This window comes from Centruroides vittatus, unplaced genomic scaffold (assembly GCF_030686945.1).
Source record: "Centruroides vittatus isolate TY-2023 unplaced genomic scaffold, ASM3068694v2 contig_2726, whole genome shotgun sequence".
NCBI classification, from domain to species: domain Eukaryota; kingdom Metazoa; phylum Arthropoda; class Arachnida; order Scorpiones; family Buthidae; genus Centruroides; species Centruroides vittatus.
This window is the reverse complement of record NW_027121735.1, coordinates 195,643-220,588: the sequence shown is the minus strand read 5'-3', so window position 1 is coordinate 220,588 and position 24,946 is coordinate 195,643. Positions and strand designations below refer to the sequence as shown.

General features: G+C 34.0%; 1 protein-coding gene across 1 annotated transcript; it reads right to left on the bottom strand.

The window, feature by feature from the left end:
- Positions 1-1,803: 1,803 nt before the first annotated feature.
- On the bottom strand, positions 1,804-22,460 carry LOC136971832 (stimulator of interferon genes protein-like). Its single transcript, XM_067266335.1, has 8 exons — positions 22,368-22,460; positions 22,030-22,257; positions 15,931-16,121; positions 15,728-15,829; positions 9,507-9,612; positions 4,233-4,462; positions 3,186-3,354; positions 1,804-1,891 (listed from the first exon to the last, which is right to left on the bottom strand). Exons 1-8 carry the CDS (start codon positions 22,387-22,389, stop codon positions 1,821-1,823), a joined length of 1,119 nt encoding a protein of 372 aa, XP_067122436.1. The 5' UTR covers positions 22,390-22,460; the 3' UTR covers positions 1,804-1,820.
- Between the last annotated feature and the right edge of the window lie 2,486 nt (positions 22,461-24,946).

Genomic DNA, 24,946 nt, shown 5'->3' with positions numbered 1-24,946 from the left:
TACATTATTTTCCAAATGAGTTGGCATCACCAAGGAATAATATTGGCTTGATCTGGCCATCACTCAATGTGGGAAAAACCAAAAAAAGAAAACAAAAGACAATTGAAAATGATCAAGTAAGTATATTTCTTGAAGAGCATCCAGGCACAATATTTTGTCATTTGGAGGGTGCCTCAAAGGTAAATTGTAAACTCGTGCCTTCTGGAAGACAGCTTCCAGAAGGCCATATTGCAGACTGCAAAGCACTGCCCCCAACCATATCTATGATAAGCATAAAAAATAAAGGTTCTCGTACTCATGGGCTTGTGTGCGCAAGGTAAAAAAAGAAACACAAAACAGTACAATAAATAGCCTTTTTATTTTGATTACTTTTATACAACAACACAGTGTAGTCTTGGAAACATCTTGATATGTGAAACCAGATAGTTTCTAATACAATGTTATATTTGAAGCGTTTTATGAGAATTAAAACAATAATATTTGATATACTGTATTGATGCTTTTAAGAATGTAAACAATACATAAAAAATTTGCATAAAAGTCTCATTAATAATTGCACATACGGTTATTTACAATAATCACTAAACCAGTGATAACAGCGCACACTTTGATATGATAATCACATTACATTCTTCAATACATTAATCTGCAGTTTTTAAATATAAATATATTAAAAATTAAATTTTTCTTATTTTACAAACAAAAAAATTAAAATACAGAATAAGATCAAAAATACGTTACAATTTGTACAACAAAACGGCTCTCGAGAGGGGAGAGTCAGATTTTTCCCAGGTCGAGAGAAACCTTACTTGTAGTGGTTGCTTTCCATATAGGATTAATACTGCTTTTTATTAAGAAATGTCTGTGTGTTTCCTGTAACTTTCTTTGTTAAACAAATGAATCTGGGGCAGCTAAAGTGGTATGCTAAGAAGCAGATTCCACAAGCTCCCAATGGCCCAGCAACAAAACCTTTGAATTGTTGGCAAATGCTTAGATTTAGAAATGTAAATTAGAAATGGCTCAATGATTCGAAGGTTTGCCAACAAGAACTCGACCTTGTATCATCTCGTGGTGTTTGATTTAAAATGTTAGAAAAATTTCAATATTAAACCTTGCGAGGTGCCAGTCGAAACAATTGACAACGATTGGAAAAACACTCTTATTAACTCTTGAGAGGACGAAGTGATCCAAATAATGGCACTTTTACCTATGCAGCAGCCTATATTTCCCTATACCCACAATGGAAATGATTTGTATAGCTGCTTGCCAAATTAATGTAAAAAAATTTATAAAGTAAAATTATATCTTTAAATGACTGCATATAAATATTATGAGCATAATACTGTAAGAATTATAAGTCTAAGATCTATATTAATCACGTGTATATTATAGATGCTACATAATGAAAATTTAATAGATTCATTTGGTTTTAGTTTTGTTCTATTTTAATTTAAATGCTGAATGATATATTCTGAATTAGTATCAGTGCGCACTTCAACATGCAGTGCATTTTTGAGACACTGAGGATCGATTGTTGATCGTGCGTGAATGCAAAGTTGGATCCGAAAGCATATGGGAAACAGCACACTACTTATGGAACTTTGCAAAGGCTAAATTGAACAAATTAATTTCTACAAGTATCTTTGGTAAATTTATTGTATATCAATTTTCAAAATAGAAATTTAATTTCCATAACAAATATTTTATCCATTTAAAAAATTATTATTAAAAATAGTGAATAAAAAAAAAACAAAGTGTAGTTTGTAAATGTTAAGAAAATATAAGAGGCATTATATATAAATATAGAAAAAAAATATATATTATATTTTTAATTGTCTATCTAATTCGTCCCATAACAGTCGGCTAAGCATTTGCGGATTGTCTTCGTCTTCTGAAACGATCAATTAAGATTAAAATTAATTTTTCATAACAGAGCATTGCAATTTAATGTTCATTAATAAAAAAAATCTTTTTAATAAATTATTACCATTACAAAGTAGCTATAATTAATTATTAATCTTTAATTCTATAAATATTTAAAAACAAGATGGTGAGGGCTAAACGGCCAAGGTACTTCTGCTCCGAGGGTTCCAGAGTTACAAATTTTAATGGATAAGTTGACAGTGCCCCTTGCCACATGATCAAACTTAAGGGGAACAAGACCCTCTTACTGCTCGTGAAATATACTAAGCAGCAGAAATAATTTTTTTGAAACTTATTTTTATGTTCATTATCCCATTATAATAGGGTTATCAAATAAATTGTAAACACACAATTCATTTAAAATTAAATTTTTAGTTTTATTAATTTGTTGCACTTCTCGCCATCCAATCTGAGCCGCTCCAATAGACAAGGCGATAAGAGAATTGTCTCCGATGCAGAGTTGAAATGATGGTGTAACATTTGAAGAATGTCTAATGTAAAAGAAGTTTAAACAGTTATTGTTAGGAATTAATGTTAAATAAATTTTGAAACACCAATACCAAGATAAATGTAGCATTTTACAGAAAATGTAAGTGTGCAGATGCCATTCCAAGCTTGTTTCGGGCAGCAAAATCATCGACGGTGGTCCTCCTTTCCATTCATTGCAATGTAATTTTGTTTGTTCTAATGTATAAATGAACACATTTGTACATCAGAACATACAATATTTGAATTATACATATAAATTAAACTAAGAAAAAATTGAAGCCACTCAATTTTATTACTTGTAATTGATTTTTATTGAATGGATTTGATAGTGTATGAAAATAACAATATTTGATTAATTTTCCTACCCTTTGTAAAAGCTATAAAATCATATATGTATGATGTACGTTTTACATTTGTGAAAGAAAAAAATATTAAATTTACATTTTATTTAAATACATTCAAACATGGTAAAAATTATCACTATATAACCCCTCTTTTTTAACTGCTGTGTGAACACCAACAAACCCATTACGGATTTGGCCAGATGGTGAGGGACCACCACCTGTTGTAAAATTCCTGGGATTTTCCAATCCAACTGGATTTGATCTTGGACCCCAAAGCTGTAGGCTGTCATCTTGCCTATCACTCTACAGTTACTAAGAAGACTTTTTTTTTTATACCCATTGTAAATTTGGCTAAGCAAGTCTAAATTTTGAACTATTTAATTTTAACCAAAACAGGCGTAAAGATAAAATATTGAAAAATACACTTACCATCATTATAGCAAAGCAAATGATAGGTGTCTTTCTCACCCGAATCGTTTAATATTTCTTTCAGCATATTATATAAAAGATATGCTTGCTGTTTAAAAATTTCTTTTGGTTGTTTCATAGATTTAAGAACCGGTAAAGAATTCTGCCCTTCGACGACACAATAATAAGGCTAGAAATAAAAACAATTCGCTAAGAAAATAGTCAAAGATATTACATAATGTAATATAATATCCATTATTAAGACCTGAAAACCAAAAATTCTGCTTGTTATTGCACGTGGCGATTCTGTACCGAACATGAAAGTGCAGCACATGATCCACAAAAACAATTCTTACTAGAATGTCTATCATTAAGTTATCTCTAGCTTTTATTCCATTTGTTTTTGAGTTACTCATTATTGTCTACCCATCAAAGATATATAGAGAGACCAATGGGAAGAGAAAAGTTGGGGGCTGTAAGCAATAGCACAGTAGAACAGCAGTCATATGCCAACTCTGAGATTAGGACCTCGCTGCCAAATGGCACTACAGGGTTTCAGAGATTGTAGATTAATCATAGGTAGCAGACACCAACTTACCACAGATGCCATACCAAGTTATACTCTGGCTCTGGCGAGATAACATTTAAGGGGATACAACCCACAGAGACCAGCCTTCGTTGCTCTTGTGACCAACTTTCTAACTTTCCTACAGTTTTATCCATGCATCACCAAATGCACATTGAGATTCACTTGCGCATATGGCAGGGTTCTCACTAAAGGATAAATCTAAGATAGCAGGTTGGTGAAAATCCCAAAGGCCATACGGCAGAGGTCGTCAGGCTGGTGGGCCTACCAAACGGAAGTCAGAGTTTTTATATTACATTTCAATGCAAATTTAAATGGACTTTATATCATACATAAAATACTTATAATTATATAAGATCATGGAACAATATAATAATTGATCTACTTTACAAAATTTTTAAACTACAAAATATTAAATCACTGTTCATTACAAATAACCAGAGAATAAGAAATTTTATAAGTTACATTATATCTTACAATACCTCTTTATCTCTTGGAGCTATTTTATAAATAGGATTGTTCATCTTCCGATCGTGAGTTCCTTCTTTATTAGTTTTAATTGAAGAAAGGTGATCGATTCGTTGAATTTCCTCCGTTCCGTGTTCGAGCGAATCCGGAATCCGTCCGGACGAAGGAAAGAGTATGATTAGTTTCTTAAAAGGAATTCTGATATTGTGCTTTTTTTCTGCGTTGACAATCCTCTCTTTTAATTCTAAAAAATATTTAACAATTTTTATTAACTTAAAATTCATGTAAAATGTAAAAATATGTATTTGTATTCCATCACGTAGGCCTACTTTTTGTATTTAAATCTCTTATCCTAGAGCGAGTGGATGTCCATTTAAAATGGCCGAAACAATTTGTGTGCCGCGATTCTGCCGCCGCAGTAGATTTCCGCTACAGATATATATTTAATGCTTTGCAAATAATTTAAACACTAATACATTATTAAATAATAGTATGCTCGAAACTAGATTCTTCATTGACACTCTCGATAATGGATGCATAGTGACATGAATTTTGAAGGTTTGTCTAGAGTAGGGGTGAGCAACCTTTTCAATCAACGAGCCAATTTAAATTTTAAAATTTTTTGGCGGGCTGCACATAAAGTAACACTTATTAATAATTTACAAAACTCTAAACATTACTTTTTTTAAAATTTTATATTTTTTTATTCTAAAGATTTCATATACAAATTTTAATGCAAAATAAAAACAAGTAAAGAACAAAAACGAATTTACTTGAAATTATTAATGAGAAATTTGGCACTGTTTTTTCGATACAAGCTGATCAATATCAGCCAGAATTGATGAGGTAGCTACACGTACGCAGCTTTCTAATCGTGCATCACTCAGTCTTGATCGGTGGTCATTTTTGATTAATTTCGTGGTTGAAAATAATTGTTCGCAAACATACGTACTTCTGAACAGAGACATCATTTGCTTTGCATTTTTCGTCAAAAGCGGAAATTTCTCAGGGCTCACATAAGATTTATAAAAATTTTTGATGTTTACTGAGAAAAATACATTTTTTAAATCGGTATTATTCTGCATGTCAATCACTTCCATTTGAAAGTCTTCGGGAACTTTATTCACATCGATATTAAATGGCGAGGAAGACATTATCATGGAAACCGCTGTCTTCTCAGCTTTGAACATTTGGAATCGAACTTCATTGATTAAAATATCTATATATTATGCGTATTTTTGAGTAGTAGTAACGTTTTCTTTTTCTAAATGTGGAAAGTGAGACACATTATTCTGCAAAAGATGCTGTTTCCACAATTTTAATTTGTGCTCAAAGCCCTGAATTTTATCATACAAATTGTGAATAAACTGTCCTTTGCCTTGAAGTTCCACAGTAAGATCATTGAGATGCTGAGTCGTGTCGATAAGAAACCCAAAATCGCACATCCATTCTTTATTACCAAAATGAGGAAAGGCATATTCCCTTCATATCCAAGAACAATTGTATTTCGCTTTTTAAGTTGTATACTCTTTTTAGCATTGCACCTCTACTAAGCCAACGTACTTCGGTATTAAAAACCACGTCGCCATATTCAGTTTCTAAATCTTTCAGGAATTCTTTAAATTCACGGTGATTTAACGCACGCGACTTTATAAAATTGATTAGTTTAATTATTGGTACTGTGACATTTGGCAAACTCAATCTTTTCGCACACAAATTTTCCTGGTGAATTATGCAGTGGTTAACGAATATTTCCCTTCCTGTGACCTTCTTAATGTCTTGAAATAGCCTTCCCGATACTCCTACCTCCATGCTTGACATTGCTCGTGCTCCATCTGTCGATATACCAATAATCTTTTCTAATGAAATTGAAAAATTTTCCAACACAGACTTTAGTTCATCGTACAGGTCTTTGCCGGTTGTAGTCCCTTGCATTGGAATCAATGAACACAATTCTTCGGTAATATTAAATTTGGTGTCAATACCACGTAAAAATATAGCCAGTTGTGCTGTATCGCTAATATCGCAACTCTCATCAAGTGCCAAAGAACAGTATTCGAATTTTGCAATGCGTTCACGAAGCGTTGTTGCTATGTTCTCGGACAAGTCTTCAATTCTCCTTGCAATGGTGAATCTTGATAAAATAAATATTATTTCAAACATTAGTTTATCAGGAAATGCTATTTCTGCAACAGCAGTCAGACATTCTTTTATCATCTCTCCATCCGCAAAGGCTTTCATTTTTTTGCCAGTATTTGACTGACAAGAAAACTAGCCTTTACTGCCGTATTTGATAAAATAGCTTGATTTTTAAAAATAGCCTGTTGGTTTCCCAAGTTTTTCTCCATTTGATTAAACTTATCTATCCGGAGTTGTCCTGTTAAGTTTTTATATTGTTGTTCATGTTTTGTATCGTAATGCCTTTTTATGTTATATTCTTTTAATGTTGACACAGTCTCTGAGCATATTAAGCATACAGCTTTATCTTTGACGAAAGTGAAAAAATAATCAAATTTCCACTTTTCTTGGAAATGCCTGTGGTCATCCGCAACCTTCCGTTTTTTTGTTTGTTTTTCCATAATGCTATTATGGATTAAAAATTTGAAAGTTAAAAAAATTCGTCGGAAAACTTAATTTTGAATAAGAAAAACTAATACAATAGAGCATCGATAAGTGGAACGTCGGTAAGTGGAATGGCCGGAAAGTGAACGATTTTCAGTCGGACTGTGTCGTGCTGAATCGAATGTTTTTGATACTAAATTTACTTCTAAATTTTTTATTAAAGAATATAAAAAAACATGAAAATTATACTTTAGTAAGAGTACTTTACTAAAGTATAATTTTCATGTTTTTTATATTCTTTAATATATTCATTTTGTTTGTACAAAATGCAGAAATAATTTTTAACGATACGATAGCCTCGATGATTATTATAAAAATTTTCGTTAGGCTTAAAATCGACGAAAATTCAACACAGAAGCGATACACAACGGAGAAAAATTTGAACATCAGACAGGTTAATGTATTTTTTCGTACAAAGTCGGAAATTGGAATAAATCACTAACTGGAAGGACCCCAGTCCCCAATTGGTTCCACTTATCGACGCTCTACTGTATTACCTTTTTGAAAATAATACTGCACTCACACCTTTCAAGAAACACAAGAATTGCTAAAATTGCTAGTTAACAGCTTACCAGTCTGATTGATTGTGTGACAGAAGCAAACACAAACAAGCACGGACGCGGCACGTTTGTATTGCATGTTTAAACAAGTCGCCGACAAGTGAGTAACTAGTCACAAAAAATTGTTTCGGTTTAGTATGTACTACCATTCTATTATAATTAATTTTATAACAATATATTGATAAGAGAAAGTCGATAAAATAAATTCAATTTTAAAAATGCTTGGCAGGCCGCATAAACATGTTTAACGGGCCGCAAGCGGCCCACGGTCCGTGTGTTGCTCATCCCTGGTCTAGAGTAAGCCATGCCGAATAACTGAACAAACACCATTCCAGCTGATATTCTTAGGTCTTATTACCATTATATTTTTCATTTCTATGTATCTGAAAAGTGTTTTCTTTTTACTATTTTCGGTATTTCATATAAAAGTCACCATCATAAACCCAGTAATGTATTTATTAAAATTAAAAGCATTTTCGATTAGATTATTCAACCGAAGAAGGTTGGTCAATCTAATCGAAAATGCTTTTGATTTTAATAAATACATTACTGGGATTATGAAGATGATTTTTATTTAAAGTAAGACTTTTCCTAGTATAATAATACCACCATTTCGTTATTTCATTCACCACGTAAACGACTATATTTGAAGGACAATTACGTAGACATCAAAATTAAATGGAAGCGCATCAAATATAAAAAGAAATCCAGTAACGAGTTGCATAACTTTCCCAGCTGTTATGAATTTTTATTTTAAAAAAATTGCTTTTATATTATTAAACTAAATAAATAAATTTGTGTGGGGGATACCATCTGTTATGGAATTTTCTTATAAAAAAAACTTTTTATATTTTTAATTACCACAAAATGGCAAAAAGCTTAATTTTGAGGGCAGAGATGAGATGAAAAAATATAAACATAATGAAGATTTTATTCATTATTAAAGTCCTCCTCTAGAGATATGACTGACAACCTCCTCCCCTCTATCTCTCCACTCCCTGGATCTTTAATCACCAAAATTTAGTACATCAATGCCCTTCGTATACAAGCCACCATGCCAAATTTCATTTCTTAATGTTTACCCAATCCCGAGATATTAAGTGAAATAGCCACCAATACACGTACGTACCTGCGGAATGTTTTTGGATTCACGAGGTCTCAAAACGTGGAGATTTACAAAAAAATTCAGAGTCAAATTTGACACAATTCCATTACTTTCCCTTGTAATGCATAACAGCTGAGTAAGTAAAACTTGGCATTAGTTTGTATCTTGATAGGTGCTATCTAAAAGGAGAGAGAGCCAAATACCTATACACACTCGAAAACATCCCATAAAACTATTGATTTCTACAAAACACAGTTCGAATATAACTACTGAAGTAAATACAGAAGCTCCCCTACTTACGAGCTTTTGGACTAACGATTTGACCGTGTGTGTTAAATTTAAATTTCGCACAGATTCTGAACTTTGACTTCAACAACACTTCACAATTAGCAAGAAGTCTTTAGTCAGTAATAAATAATAGAAATAAATTCGCATTAATTATTTATTAAAAATTTATTACGTATAATCATTTTTGTTTTCGTACGAATATTACTGGCTTTGACGCCACCTCACGAGCAGCAATGGAATGTCGGAACGTTCCATTGCTGCTTGTGAGGTGGTGGTCAAAGCCAGTAATATTGGAATAGTAATGTTTTTTGCTATTGTTTGCAATTTTTAAAAAGTTTTATGGTTATGCACCCAAAATGTAATAGTAAGTCTAACAGTGGAGATAAATGCAAGAAGTGTGGCTCTATTACCATAGAAACTAAACTTGACGTTATAAAATTAAGTGTGTTAGATTAAAAAAACCACTACTGAGCAGCAGCAGCGATCAGGTCAAAATAACTGTGTATTGTTGGTGTTTGATCCTTCAACACACCTAATGTATTCTATTAGGTGTGTTGAAGGATCAAACACCAACAATACACAGTTATTTTGTGTATAAATGTACAATCTAGACTAGTTTTTGACTTACAACAAAACCATGGAAATCTAATGTTCATAAGTAGGGGAGTGCCTGTATGTGTCTGTAACCGAGTTAATATGATTAAAGATCTTACTGGGTAATACATTCTTGTAGTAGCTATAATAAGCAGCATAAGCCATAAATGTTCCCGTACTGGGAATATGAGACTTGCTATGTTGAAATTCCGTCTCCGTCCACACCTACAAAAAATAATTATTAGTGTTTTGGTAGTTGGCTCAAATTACTGTAATTTATATATAGTAATATTGCTAATTAATGTTAACACATTCATAATTATTTAATCTCTATCAGTAAAAAGTTTCAATTGTTATAATTTATTACAATAACCTGGAGAATAACATTTCAAGAAACTAAGCTCACGTTCATTCCAGCACCGAATCCTTTCCCTTGTGTTTTCAAATTCGTATATGCAGGTGGAGCTTATAAAACAGCAAAATAATGGGCTAATAGTGAAATGTATCTACAGGAATTAGACAAAATAATTCAAGCGTACGCTGTTCTACACAGTCAAATTCAACTCTTCCTGAAACACATGCCATCACAGATACCACCACTTTTTTTCTTCTCATTTGCATAGTATATATCACTGTTGATGTACTTCATTACTTTTACTGTTGAAAAATCTGCCCATTTTTGGGAGTGATTATATCATTTCTAACCGACTTCCAAAGGAGAATGATTGGGGCTTTATGCCTAGTAGGGGTTTCTGTGACTCAAGTTGCAGAGTTGACGGATGTAGCAAAAAACTGCTGTTTCCTTTATCACCTCTCAGTATGCAGGCAAAACGTCTGCTGACAGAAGCAGCTGTGATTGAAACCAAAGCTGAATGCAAGGAAAAAAGAACGTTTTGTCAAATTGTAACAAGAAAACGCAAAACTATAACAGTGCAAATTACTGCAGAATTGGCTAAAAGTGCAAGAGCATCAGAGAAAACTCCAATATGAAGATAATAATGGCAGGTTTCAATAGCTAAACCTTTCTCTGACAACAAGAAATATCAAACAGCATGTGCAGTGATGTAGAGTACAAAACATGAACACTGGTGACATGGAAATGTGTGATATGGTCTCATGAGTCAACTTTTATTGAATTTCCCACTTCTGGCCATATTTATGTCTGGAGATCACTGGGTGAAGCTTACAACGTTGACTGCCTTAAACCCAATGTCAAGCATTGCAGAGGTTCTTGTATGATTTGGGATGTGATATAATTCAACTCTTTGGGTCCAATAGTTGTCCTCAAAGGTAAAGTAACAGCCCGGAGATAGCAGCATATTCTGAGTGACCAACTCCATCTCCTGATTCAAACTTTGTTTCCAGATGACAATGCACCTATCCACGTTGCTGGATGTGTTTGATCTTGGTTCAAGGAGCATGAAACTGAACTTAAGCATCTACCCCGACCATCCTGATTATTATTGACCTGTTTGGGGGCATTCTTGAGAAAAAGGTTAGAAGTAGATCTTTCCATCACCTACTTCTTGCCAAGGAATTAGCATCAGTAATGATTGAAGAATGGTACAGAATTGTCATTAATGTTGTTCATGATTTATATTTATCCATTTCTCAATGTATTTTAGCTGTGTTATCTACAAATGAGGGTCCTACCCCATTAATAAACAAAAAAAGTGATCTTTTGTTGTGTTCAAATTAGTTTGTCTAATCCCTGTATGTACACATAAATACTCTGCAAATATATTTCAGTATATTTTTTACTAGCAATATATATATTTCAATTGTAACTTAATTCAATTTTGTTCCAAGCATGTCATCACCAAATGTATTTAAATACTGTATATTTCCGCAGATAAGACGAGGTATAAATTTTCATCAAAGTTTTATAGTTTTAGCATAAATCTGTCCTATAAGATGACCCTGGATTTTCGGGGCCTTTTTTTATGATTCAACTATCATCTTATCTGTGGAAATATATGGTAATTAGAGAACCTACGCATTGAATTTTATGTTCAATTTGAAAAGACCAATGAAGGGTTACAAATGAACCCAGATACATTTGCTAATAGGGAAAGAATTTGGTGCTGCAGTGAACAAAAAGTTAAATCAGTGTTTTTAAACTTTTTCTAACAGTAGAAAACTCGACTTCATAATTTTTTCTTGTGGTACTCCTATTTCTTTATTGACATAGAGTTATTGCTAGGGATTGCAATTGCTGGATCCCTCATCCAGCAATCCAGCTGGATCCAGCGCATTTCGCTGCTGATCAGCCTGGCTGGATCCAGCGCTGCGGATCCACAAATACTCAATTAACTTTCTAAATAATTGCGCAAAAGTCTACGTCGTCGCGTTGCCGCTTTGCTAACTACTAGACTGCTACTAATTACTTACTCACTACTTTACTAACACTAATAATTAAATTACTTATAAATAAACTATACCTTAATCAATCCAACAAAATTTAATAAAATAATAACGTATTCAATCGCTTTTAACGATCTTCCTCAGTTACAAAAAAATACAACATTAACTATAAAACATAAAATGTGTTTGGAATAAATGTAAAAAGAATAGTGCTTAATTACATTCCATTTTTAAACAAGATACATAGATGTACTGCCAGGTCTAATAATTTTCGTATTGTATACCGACGTAATCCCACTGTTTTCAAACTTTTAAGAAACGATAAAAAGAAAGAGGATCGGAATTCAACAACGGGTATATATTCGGTGCCTTTACACAACCAACGTTTCAATTCCAAGCTTGTTTATGTGGGTGCAACGATGCGCAGTTTAAAACAAAGGCTCAAGAGCACAAATATACAATCAGTAAGAACCTTGACAACACTGCGCTGGCATCATACGCAAGACAGAAGGATGTTAACGTCCAATGGGATCAAGCGGCAATTATAAAAACGACGACGAATAGGCAAACGGTCAAACATCTTGAGAGATTGGAAATCTGCAAGGCGCACATGACAACTGGTTGTATAAACCATAGAGATGCGGACTCATTGTCTACCATGTGGAGATCCTTTTACATTAATTAATGTTATTAACGGACAATGCTGGTTTCGTTGGATCTTATATACAGGGTGTTTTTTTTTAAACTGACGGTACTCAGAGACATCTGTAGAGCAATCTAACAGCCGGACTGTCGCCAAATTTGGGAGAGTGACTAAGGACGACATGGGAAAGAGATTCCGCGAAGAAAAAAGTAGTACCCAAATTTTCCGGTAGGGGTGGATTTGGCGCTGTTGTAGCAAAACAGCTAAGAATCTGCATAAAATCCAGCTGCAATTAACAAACACACGAATGAATAATCAGACAGAGGTTTCAGTGTAATAACGAAAGTTTAATTAATCAGCAAATAACCTTCTCCCTTCTTCAATGTGATCACCGTCCTGCTGGACAACTCATTGCATCCTGAACACCGTGTTCTCTATGGCCGAACGTAACATGTCCGCAGGAATGTTCATCACAGTTCGAGAAATGTTGTCCTTCAAAGTCATCAAGTTTGGGACACTACCAAGATAGACCTTGGACTTTAAGTAACCCCACAGGAAAAAGTAACATGGGGTTAGATCCGGGGAGCGAGGCGGCCATGCAAGTGGAAAAAAGCGACTGATGACCCTTTCTTCAGTGAAGTGCTGGTAGCTTTTTCGCTACAACAGCGCCAAATCCTCCTCTACCGGCGAATTTAGGTACTACTTTTTTCTTCGCGGAATCTCTTTTCCATGTCATCCTTAGTCACTCTCCCAAATTTGGCGACAGTCCGGCTGCTAGATTGCTCTACAGATGTTTCTGAGTACCGTCAGTTTAAAAAAAACACCCTGTATATATTTTTTCCGCTATTTATTTTGTTTATTTATCTATATTTTGTCCGTTTGGGCGTTTTCCGTTAATTTTCATATTTATTCCGAACACATTTTATGTTCTATATTTAATGTTCTATTTTTTTGTAACCGAGGAAGATCGTTAAAAACGATTGAAAACGTTATTATTTTATTAAATTTTGCTGGATTGATAAAGGTGTAGTTTATTTAACTTATTCTACTTCCAGTACATAGTTTTATATACCTATAAATAACTACAGACTAATATGTAGAGCCTATATATGAAAACTGGTAAGACTGATAGCCACTTAGCCACTGATTATCCGTCCTTACATTATTATAATATATTACTGTATTTTACGGACTATAAGACGCATTTTTTTTCTTCGAAAAATTGCCTCCAAAATTCAGGTGCGTCTTATAGTCCGTAGCGTCTTATAGGTGTTTTTTTTTTTAAAAAATTGCTTAAAAATTAAGGTGCGTCTTATAATCCGTAGCATCTTATAGTCCGTAAAATACGGTAATATAAATTAATCAGTAGAATTACCTTTGCTATTATTTAACTTAAAGATTACATTATAATTATAATCTAACTAAACATTTAAAGTTAATTATCTCTATCTCGAATGTTAAACCGAACCAAAGTTAAGTTTACTACCTAAATGTGTAAAAAGTTTTACTGATTTATAGTGACCAGTCTAAATAATAAAAGCTTTTTAAGTATTTTTAAAAAATGTTTTATTTCATTAAAAAAACATAAATTGCAGGATAGATAGATAGACAGATAACACTTTATTGCACCAAAAATACATCCACACTGGATCCGCGCTGGACCAGCTGGAATGATTTCAATTCAGCAAAAATCCAGCTGGATTCAAAACACTGCTGGATTGCAATCCCTAGTTATTGCACTTTTAGTAATTCACAAGAAGTGTTACAGAACTGCTTGACACTATTTTGTGGCACCACTGAAGTTATAATTATTATTTTTCTAATGTAAATTCTTTATTGATATTGATGGCAAATGTGTGCTGGAGTAAAGTCAAGGCATAATTAACTAAATCATGATTTATGAAGTTTATACATAGGCATATAAAGAGTCTACATGGCAAGTACATAATATTGCCACTTTTTTCAATAAACAGTTATTATTAAAGTCTAATGTTTGCAAACTTTTATGTAGTACATGGATGAAATTACAGACACAATAAATACCTCATCCACTTTTTATAGATGCAACATTTCTTGTGTATTGGAGTGACATATGTTGTTATTGCTTCAGTTGTGTACTTTATAATCAAACAATACAGGCCGATTCGTGTCCAGATATAATATGACTTAATAATTAATTAAGTCAACAAAACACCACCTGGACAAAAATATGCGAAACAGACAATAAATGAGACACTGCTGTCAAGTGCTGACATCTGTTGTCGATAAATTTTATAAAAATCGATTTTTAACAGGGTATCGATCAATCGGTACCATGGCCTTTTTGCTTAACAATTAGGTCTACCATAGATCGGGAGCCCGGTCATTTGAGGGTTAATCCATTGCCACCGAAATTCAAACCAACACTTTACAAAGAAGCAGTGCGTACATAGATCACATTAGAACGTAGGGTCTACAATTCATTCCTTGAATAGAAAAATACATTATATAATACTGGGAGCTTGCCTGGACCAACAAACCAGTTTGACTTAAGGAGGGATTCAAGAAAGAGAGCATTTGAGACTAGAGGTTTTACTGTATATGCTAATAATAACAGACTACTAACGTACAGTTTATTCTCATCTTTTCACTGGTCAAGTTTAGTTCAAACATTCTTTGTCACGAGACAGAAAATGGGAAAAAATTATGCCGTCGATGCCTTGGGTCACATATTAGGACCTTACAGGTTGAAGGTAGCTCACGACCGTCTTAGAAGAAATGCACTGCAAACCAGTCTTGCATACTCTGCATCAGTCGAGGCAAGTGACGGCAAACCTCGACCAATGAGGAGCACAGAGAATAGGCAGTGGTAACATTACACATTTTGTTGGCGTGGCAGTATAGTTACTAACTAACTAAAAATTAGCTTAAATATAATGACCAGTGGATGGTCAAGGTGTCACCTACTGTTCTGGGAGGACCCGGAATCAAATCCAGGTAAATAACTCCCCAGGAATTTTTTACGGGTGGTCTGTACTAGATATGTTGGGCCCCATCATTCAGCCACCCTATTGTGGGCTTAACTGAACCCACAATGGTTATGAAAAAACATTCCTTATTGCCTACAAAGCAGAGCATTAACGAAAAAGTTTAGAGTATATGAGCAGCCCTACAAAACTGCAAGATATTTTTGAGTCTGGATTTTTATACTTTCATTTGGTCTGATTGAGATGTGTTATATGCTTACCACTTATGACGAGTATGAATAAAAAGCCTTTTAGACATGCACAGGACAGAAAAAGTTAATAAATTATTACTTAACTATTGTAAAATATTTTATAAACTTAGACTTACCTTCTGGCTTAAGAATATATTAAGAACGGCAATTACGACTATCAATAAATTCTTGTTCGATTCCGCAACGCTCAAAACTATATGATGATCCGTAAGAAGACACTATCAATTTAAATGAATGTAAAATTACTGGAATTTAAACAGAACTAACAATAAGATTTTACAGTATTTAAATTATTACAAGTAATTAAAGAAATATTTACCATTATTAGAATTCCGACTCCAAAAACTACAAATAAAGAATTCCATCCTCCCGAAAATACGGTGGACAAGAATTTCCAATAATTTTTTCCGTATCTGCTCTTGAAATGCCACAACTCTTCTACTAACAAACATATTCTATGTAAAATAGTTGCTGCAACAGTTGTGTTCATCCACAGCGATAAAGTTGTGACTGCAAATTTTAAAATGTATAATAAATAAACAATTTAATAAAAGAAATATTTATTTTATTAACAAACAATTGTAAAACAATAATAAAAATTGCAAAAAGTTCTGAATAATTAATCATTTAGTCGTCATTGATATAATAACTTCCCTAACGGTCGGCACTGACTGGCACAGAATGCCACAGATAAACCCGCAAATTTGAATGATCTTGTTCCCAGTTTTGGAGGTTAAAGGCCTACTCTAGCTTTTGTAGGCTTCTGATTGGAATTCTGCTTTGTTTAAAGTACATAAATCACAATTTACTCGGAGCATCTTCTCTTAAGTTATTTCCAAAAGACAAAGTGTTTCTGTCAGTCTTTCCAAATTTAATCCCTTGACTATGACAAATAACAAAAAATTGGGAATGCGTCATCCAGAGCTAATTTATTTGAGAGACCTACTCATCTAAATGTCTACTGCTATGTATTGCAGCGCCATCTCTGGCAATTCTTATATGTTATGTTGGTAGCGCGCCTGCGCACCACAATCAGTTCTGTACCGCTTCTTGTTCAATAAAGACGTGCTTGTTACTTGTTCATAAGAATCCGTCTCCATCCTTCTTAATCTAATTCCGACGACCATACATACCAATTCTGGCGACGAGGTGGATTAAAGATAGTCTATTTCTTCAATTCTATTCAAGTTTCAGCAAGAATACTAACGTTTATTTTTTTTTCCTCGACGAAGTCAACACGTGGCTACCTTCAAGCTAGACTTTGAACCTTCGACCCGTAAGTTACCGAATTGCTTATCATCATTATTTTCTTTCCTTTATTCGGAAATGGCAACGATTAACGTTAATCCGTATAACGTAAATAGTGATTGGGATGAATATGTGGAACAATTGGAAGAATTCTTTATAGCGTCTAATATCACTGACGATAGAAAAATGGTGGCTACTCTTCTTAGTCAGATGGGACCGGTGGCTTATAAATTGTTAAGAAACCTTTGTCAACCTGATAAACCCTCTTCGAAGACATTTTCTGACTTAAAAAGTATAATGAGATCTACATAAAAATAAATCAGTTAGTATAATTTCCGAGAGAGCGAACTTTACTCGCCGGGTACAGAAAGAAGGAGAATCGATTAATGATTTCATAGTTGGGTTAAAATCTTTAAGCAAAAAGTGTGATTTTGGAGACTCCCTTGCAACACGTTTAAGAGATCAATTTGTGTCAGGCTTGTACGACCCTAGAATTCGTTCAAATCTTTTTGCTAAAAATGAGTCGGAATTAGACCTTCAGAAAGCGATCAATTATGCTATTGCTATGGAACAAGCTCTGATTGATGCAGGTCGTTTCAATAAATTGCCACTCGAAAACGATTGTTTTAAAATTCGTTCCACAAAGTTCCCTAACAGAAAGAAGGAGTTTAGTGAGAATAGTTCTAGAGATAAAACTAAGTTCGAAACAAAGAAAACTGGTAGTTACATTTGTAGATCTTGTGGAAGCAAAGATCACTCCCGTGAGAATTGTAGATTTAGAACATTTACCTGTAATAAATGTGGCATACCTGGTCATATTGCAAGGGTTTGTGGAAAAACTAAGCATCCTCATGTGAGCGTACACCAACTATCTCGTACCAACAAAGATTCGAATGGTTATTCAGAGATAGATAATTCAACTTATTTTAATCTTTTCAATATTCAAGATGTCTCCACACCAGTTCCACCTATTATTCTCACTCTATCCATTAACAAGAAGAACATTAGTTTTGAAGTTGATACTGGCTCCCCACTTTCCATCATTTCTGAATCCACTTTCAACAGAGACTTATCATCCTTTTCTTTACATGAGTCTAAACATTTTCTTTGCACATATGGAAATTTCAAGTTGAATGTATTAGGATTTATCACAGTACCAGTTCTTTACAATCGTTCTCGCCATAAACTTCGCCTTTATGTGGTTCGTCATGGTAATGCTAATCTCATTGGAAGAGATTGGATTCGAGAGTTAAAGCTTTCATGTAAAATCAACAGTATTACTCCTAGGATTTCACATACAAACTCTAATCTGCTTACTCTACTAGACAAATACTCTACTGTATTTTCTGATGGTATTGGATGTTCTAAATCAATATCCCTTCATTTAACCTTAAAACCAGATGCACATCCTATTTTTCTGAAACCAAGGACAGTTCCTTTTTCCCTCAGGGATAAAGTTGAAGCAGAGTTATCTAGGTTAGAAAAGGCTGGAGTAATTTCTAAGATATCCAACAGTGCTTGGGCTACACCTATAATTCCAGTAGTTAAAAATGATGGTAGTGTTAAGATAGCTGGACTTTTTAATCTAACCCTGAATAAGATGTTACAAATAGATGTCCATCCAATACCTCGTTTGGAAGAGATTTCCATGAAATTACTTGGAGGTGAGAAGTTCTCTACCTTTGACTTAAGTGATGCCTATAACCAATTCCAATTGGATGATGAAAGTAAAAATTTAGTGGTTATCAATACTCATCTTGGATTGTATAAGTGCAATCGTCTCTTATATGGTATTGCATCTGCCCCTGCTTTATTTCAAAGAGCTATGGAGAAATTATTCTCCACAATTCCGAAAACGCAACCATATTTTGATGACTTGGTTACTTCTGGTACAAATCAGTCAGACCATTTCAGTAATATTGAAAGAATCCTATCCATTTGTGAAGTAGAAGGAATCAAACTAAATAAACGAAAGTGCAAATTCTTACAAGATTCTGTAAAATTCTTAGGATTTGAGATTTCAAAACAAGGAATTGCTCCTTTATCCTCAAAACTGGATCCTATATTAAAAGCTCATAAGCCTCGTAATGTCCATTCTCTACGTTCGTTCCTAGGCATGTTGAACTATTATTCTAAATTTGTACCTAAACTGTCTACTTATCTACACCCTCTCTACAAACTCTTACGTAAAGGATGTTCTTGGACCTGGACAAAAGAGACATGAATCTGCTTTTCAAAGTGCAAAAAACTCATTAAAACAAGCTACACTTCTTATACACTATGATCCTAACAAAGAATTATACTTGGCTACAGATGCTTCTCAATTTGGTGTCGGCGCTGTTCTTTTCCATATTATCGACAATGTAAAACGTCCTATTACGTTTGCTAATGCTTTACTTTCACCTGCTCAACGTCGATATTCTCAGACAGAGAAAGAGGCATTATCCATTATTTTTGGTATCAAGAAATTTCGACAATATCTTCTTGGTCGCCATTTCATCTTAGAAACAGACCATAAGCCCTTACTTGCAATTTTCGGTGATAAAAGAGGACAGAATGAGATTGTAGCTGCTAGACTACAAAGATGGAGCATCATACTGAATGACTATAATTATACAATCAAGTACATCTCCTCTGCAACTAATATCATAGCTGACGGCCTTTCCAGAAATACTACTAATGATTTATTCATAGAAGATTTTAGTAACTCAGTTCCAAGTTCATTATTTAATTTGCAGTTTGACTCCCTTCCTTTTACCAATAGTGCCTTTATAGAAGCATGTCGTACAGATAAACTTTTCAATGTTTTGCGTAAGTGTATCAAGAATAATTGGCATCAGATAAATACAACTGTTAAGCCATTTCTTAAATTCAAGGATTCCCTTTCTCTAGAAGGAAACTTAATATTTATGGGTGATAGAATATTTGTTCCTGAAAAATTTCGCAGAAATGTTCTCATTGAATTACATTCTGGACATCAAGGTATTGTTAAATCGAAAATGTTAGCAAGATCAATTGTTTGGTGGCCAGGCATTGATAGTGATCTAGAACGAACAGTGAAAGAATGTATTTTATGTCAGTCATACCATCGAAATCCTCCCTCTACTAATACTTTAAGATGGCCAATTCCTGAAGAGCCTTGGAGTAGATTGCACATTGACTTTGCTGGTCCATTCCTTGGAAAAATGTTTCTAATAGGTATTGATGCAAAAACTAAATATCCTGAAATTCAAATAATGCAATCCACAGATTCTTCCGCTACTATTCTGGCACTTAGATCTTGGTTTAGTCGTCATGGCCTTCCATTACATGTTCATTCTGATAATGGCCCTCAATTCACATCTCGTGAATTCAGAATGTTTTTAGCTCAGAACGGAATTCGTCAGACATTCTCTCCGCCGTACCATCCTGCAACTAATGGAGCAGTTGAAGGATTTATCAAAACGTTTAAGTCTTCTTTAAAAAAATTAATTCGTGAAAAGGATTTAATGACATCCCTCCTTCAATTTCTTACTTCATATCGTTCTACTCCTCACTGTTCTACTGGTAAAACACCAAGTGAGATGCTATTCAACAGAAAACTTCGCTCAAGACTAGATTTGTTGCGTCCTTTAACATTATCGAATAACAACGTAGTTCGTCCACAGCGTTCATTTATGATAGGAGACACAATTTTTGCTCGTGACTTTTGTTCTAAAGAATATTGGGTTGCAGGTAAAGTTATTCAGAAACTTTCACCTGTTACATATAACATTGAGCTTCCTAATGGTTCCGTATGGAAACGTCATATTGATCAACTGAGATCTCGATCATCTGCATCCGTCGAATCTCAAGGTGCTTCATTCGTTCCTCTTCAGCTGTGGTGGGAAGAAAAAGAAGAAAATAATCCAATAGTTGAAAACATTCCTCAGAAAGATAACATGAAAAATTCACCTTCAGATTCTGCCTTAGCTTCAGACTCTTCTAATACTCAAGAATCAAGTCATAGACATCGTAAAACCCCTACCTACTTACAAGACTATGTTTGTTTGTAATTCTCCTTAGGAGGGGATGATGCTATGTATTGCAGCGCCATCTCTGGCAATTCTTATATGTTATGTTGGTAGCGCGCCTGCGCACCACAATCAGTTCTGTACCGCTTCTTGTTCAATAAAGACGTGCTTGTTACTTGTTCATAAGAATCCATCTCCATCCTTCTTAATCTAATTCCGACGACCATACATACCATCTACAAGCTAGACTTTTGCACTACTAGCAGCCTGATTCTTAATTAAGCTCTTATTGATATAAAAAGCTAATGTAACTGGTCATGAGAGAGAAAAAATTTATCTTTTTTATGACCAGTTATCTTTCAAGCTATTATTTACTATGTATCTACCTATATAGTTTAAGTTTAAGAAATTTGGCTCTCAAAAGGAACCTCAATCGTAATGTTGACATTTGGCTCTTTGACTAATGAGTTTGCCGACCACGGCACTAGGCACTTTTAAATATCTAAATGGTACGTCTATATCTATATTATCGTTAATATATTTGGCTTATACTACTATTCAATATTAAAAACAGAGTTAAAAGTATTTATATACTCAAATAGGTACAGTTACACCTCTGAATAAGATGATTGGAACATTACCAGAGCTGTAGACCACATCCACAGGAATGAAATAGTCAAAGTAACCAAATCTCTACGTGCGACCCTTGACAAGATATAACCATCAGAAATCGGCCCACTTCCAAGTCGCACACAATCGGGAGTCACATTGCTCTGCCAAGACCATCGCATTTAACTGTGTTAATCCAGGTGACTATGCCAGCTTTGAGACTAGCCCACTCGACTGTTTGTGAAGTACTCGTCGTTATATAGTTTTAGGGGGTTTAAGGGATCATCTCCACGTAGGCACTTCGGTACTTGCCGTCACTCTACATACTCTGCATCAGCTGAGGCAAGTGATGGCAAGCCTCAACCAATGAGGAGCATGGAGGATAGGCAGTAGTAACGGTACACATTAAAAACTGACCTTTAGAGGAAAATATCAAGCAAAGGGTCGCACATACAGGTAAGGTTCCCTTGACTTTTTTGCTCGTACCATGTGTCTACAATTCTGGGAGAGACGGGGAACCCCTCATTCAGAGTTCAAATCTTACCCTAAAATCAATAAAATTTCCTTACAGTAATATATCATCTTAGATTTATCATTTTTCAGAGGCTCAGCAACGACAGAATGATTAAAACTAGAGTTATTCTTCGTCAGTTGTTCGCCATCGACTGCCTTACTGCAACAAACCACGTAAAAGACGAACAAAATAGAAATAATGCAACTCGAGATTACTTTACAATGGCCAGATCTTTTCTCTATGTTATCCATCTCATCAGTCGGACACTGCTGATAAACGTAATCTGTAAATAAACGATTAAAAACCTAATTAAAATACGCTAAAACCCCTGTAAAAGCTTAATAAATTTAAATTCGACTCTACACAACACGCTTTACCTTACACGAGACTTACTTTTAAAATCCGAACCGCTCATGACTCGATTTTATTTGGTTACCACGCCTTGTTTCAGTTTCGATTTCGTTTTCGCGTGACTTTTCTAATGGAGGCCGCCATATTGATTTTTACGTCATTCGACGCCATTGGTCCGTTTCTTTATGATGTAATTCGGTAGAGGAACGCCATCTGGTGATTGACATTAAAATTAAACTATTATCAAGGACAATGCTCAAAGTGAATTTAAAAATATTTAAAATTTATTTATTTAACAATGTTTCTCATTTTCTCTGCTGTTTCACGTATATATTCACTTACCATCAAATGGAGGACGCCATATTTATTTCACGTCTTTCGGCTCCATTGGTCGTTTCTCTCTGACGTATCAGTGGCAAACCAATGTAGTAGTCCGTTGCATACGAAGCAGCTAATACTAGCTTTAACTGATTCACGTTTAATGCATGTTTTATATATTTTAGAAAATATATATATATAAATTTCGAATTAATAAATTATGACATTTTATATTCAATTTTTAATCTCTACTGTACAAATAATTTCGAGGAAAATAATCTCATTAAGTTTAATGGTAATATAAAGGTTCGCTTTACGAACCGATCGGTAGTAAAGCGAACCCAATATTTAGGCTGTAAAATCGAGGTATTTGTGTATATTTTAAACTGGCACCATATTTTTTTTATTTTTATTTTTAAAATTCTACTTTCCTGTTCCATTATAAAAAGGTTTTGTGCCCCATATCACTAGAAAACTTAAATTTTACTTATGATGTTGAAGCATCACGCACAAATAATGTATTGTTTCAGAAAGATTTTTGACTTATTAGGTTAATTAATGGCAAACTATATAAAATTAATGGTTAATGTTAGCCTAGGTATACAAAATGGCGGCGCTTCCGGTAACCTCGATGGCAAGTGTTTTTAGAAAAGAAATGTAGATGGCGCTGATAGTAATGATGCCTTCGTATGCAAATATCCATCAAAAAATTCCGTTCAGGAAACATGAGGAATAATGTGAATTTCGAATTTTGGTTACAATGTAGACGGATTATGTACGTTGTTAATTTTTTAAAAATGTCTGTGTTTTTTTCAAAGTTTGTACAATTTACTCGAAGTCTAAAGTTATCGAGAAGGAAAGTTTGTCAATGGTAATTAACATGATAAACGTGTCATTAATGTATTTAATGCGTGTTAAATGTCATATAAGTGTATTAAAGGTGTGTTAACATTGTGTAAGTGAGGTAAAAATTTTGTAAAGGGTTTATATGGGGTTCAAATTTGCGTTTAAAGTGTGTAAATGTGAGTTAAATGTGTTTAAACGTGGTTTAAATGTGCGTTTATAGTGTGTAAATGTGTTTAAAAGTGTGCAAATGTGTGTTAAACGTGTTAAATTTGTCATAAAGGATATGTAATAGTGATTTCCGACACGAAAGACAACGTTAACGACACGTGGAAGGCTAGGTGGCCGTGGATCGCAGGTGCCAACCTCTATGGAGACGCTGCCTATCGTAGATAAAGTCGAGAGATGTGTATCGTAAGACTGCATTTCTTAAGAGGAGTAAAATTTATGTACAATACAGGCAAATTTTGTTCGAACCACTGATGTATAGAATCTCATAATTCACTTCGTCCATGCATCGATTGAATTTATAGGTAGTATGATGATTTTTTTATTTTTCGTTTCTGGTCCAAGAGTAGGAAAAGTAACCAAAAGCAGGGGAAAAAATAAGTAGCAAATTTACGTTTTAAAAAGATTAAATATAGGCGCGTTTATGTTATTGTCGACGGTCGCCATCTTGTTTGCACATTTGCGTGTGTAAACAAGATGGCGATCGGAAGCGCCGCCATTCTGTATACCTAGGCTCATATTAACCAAATTAATCTACTATCTAACGAACAGAAGACGGGCCAGTATGGTAAAGGCACTGGCTTGCAACTACAAGAACTTCAATTTTTGTAAAAGGCTCGAACAAATCTATAATGGACACGGATGATCCTCTTAGTGCTTTGGAAAGGATTTAATTTCACACTTGAAATATCCAACTTCATGTTGAGTATACATTACAATACGTACAAGTACAAGTCTTCTAAAAAGAATGCTATCATTTTATTGTAATCAGGTTAATTACTATCTAAGAATGTTGTAAGGTACTGTACAGTACATTAAAACATTGGAAAACCGTCCAAGTTCTGCAACTGCCCATTATAGATTCTCAAAATATGTGCCTCGCATCACATCTGACCAATACTGAAATTCCTCCTATGCTCACTGTTTATGTAAATATATACATAGAGAGAGTAAAAAGAATTAAAAATATATATTTTGTTTACTAGACTAGCTTGAGTAATTAAACATTATTTATTTTAGGAGGTTTTTGAGATTGCAAAGGCATTCGAATAATCGTAGACTTGATATTACAAAAGTACAAAAACAAATTATACATATTCCAAAAGTTTCTCAATTTTAAAAATTTATTCATTCTATTTTATTCGAACCATTTTTAAGAAATTTTGGTCTCGGAACAGGAACTTTACGTCGAAGGGCCATTACCGCAACGATATATTTATAATAAAACAGAG

Coding starts and splice junctions, on each gene's coding strand:
- LOC136971832 (XM_067266335.1), bottom strand. CDS start 22,389: ATGAGCGGTTCGGATTTTAAAA. Junction 22,258..22,367: donor GAGCGGTTCGGATTTTAAAA/GTAAGTCTCGTG, acceptor GTTTATTTACAG/ATTACGTTTATCAGCAGTGT. Junction 9,613..15,727: donor ATATATTCTTAAGCCAGAAG/GTAAGTCTAAGT, acceptor TATTTTTTGTAG/GTGTGGACGGAGACGGAATT.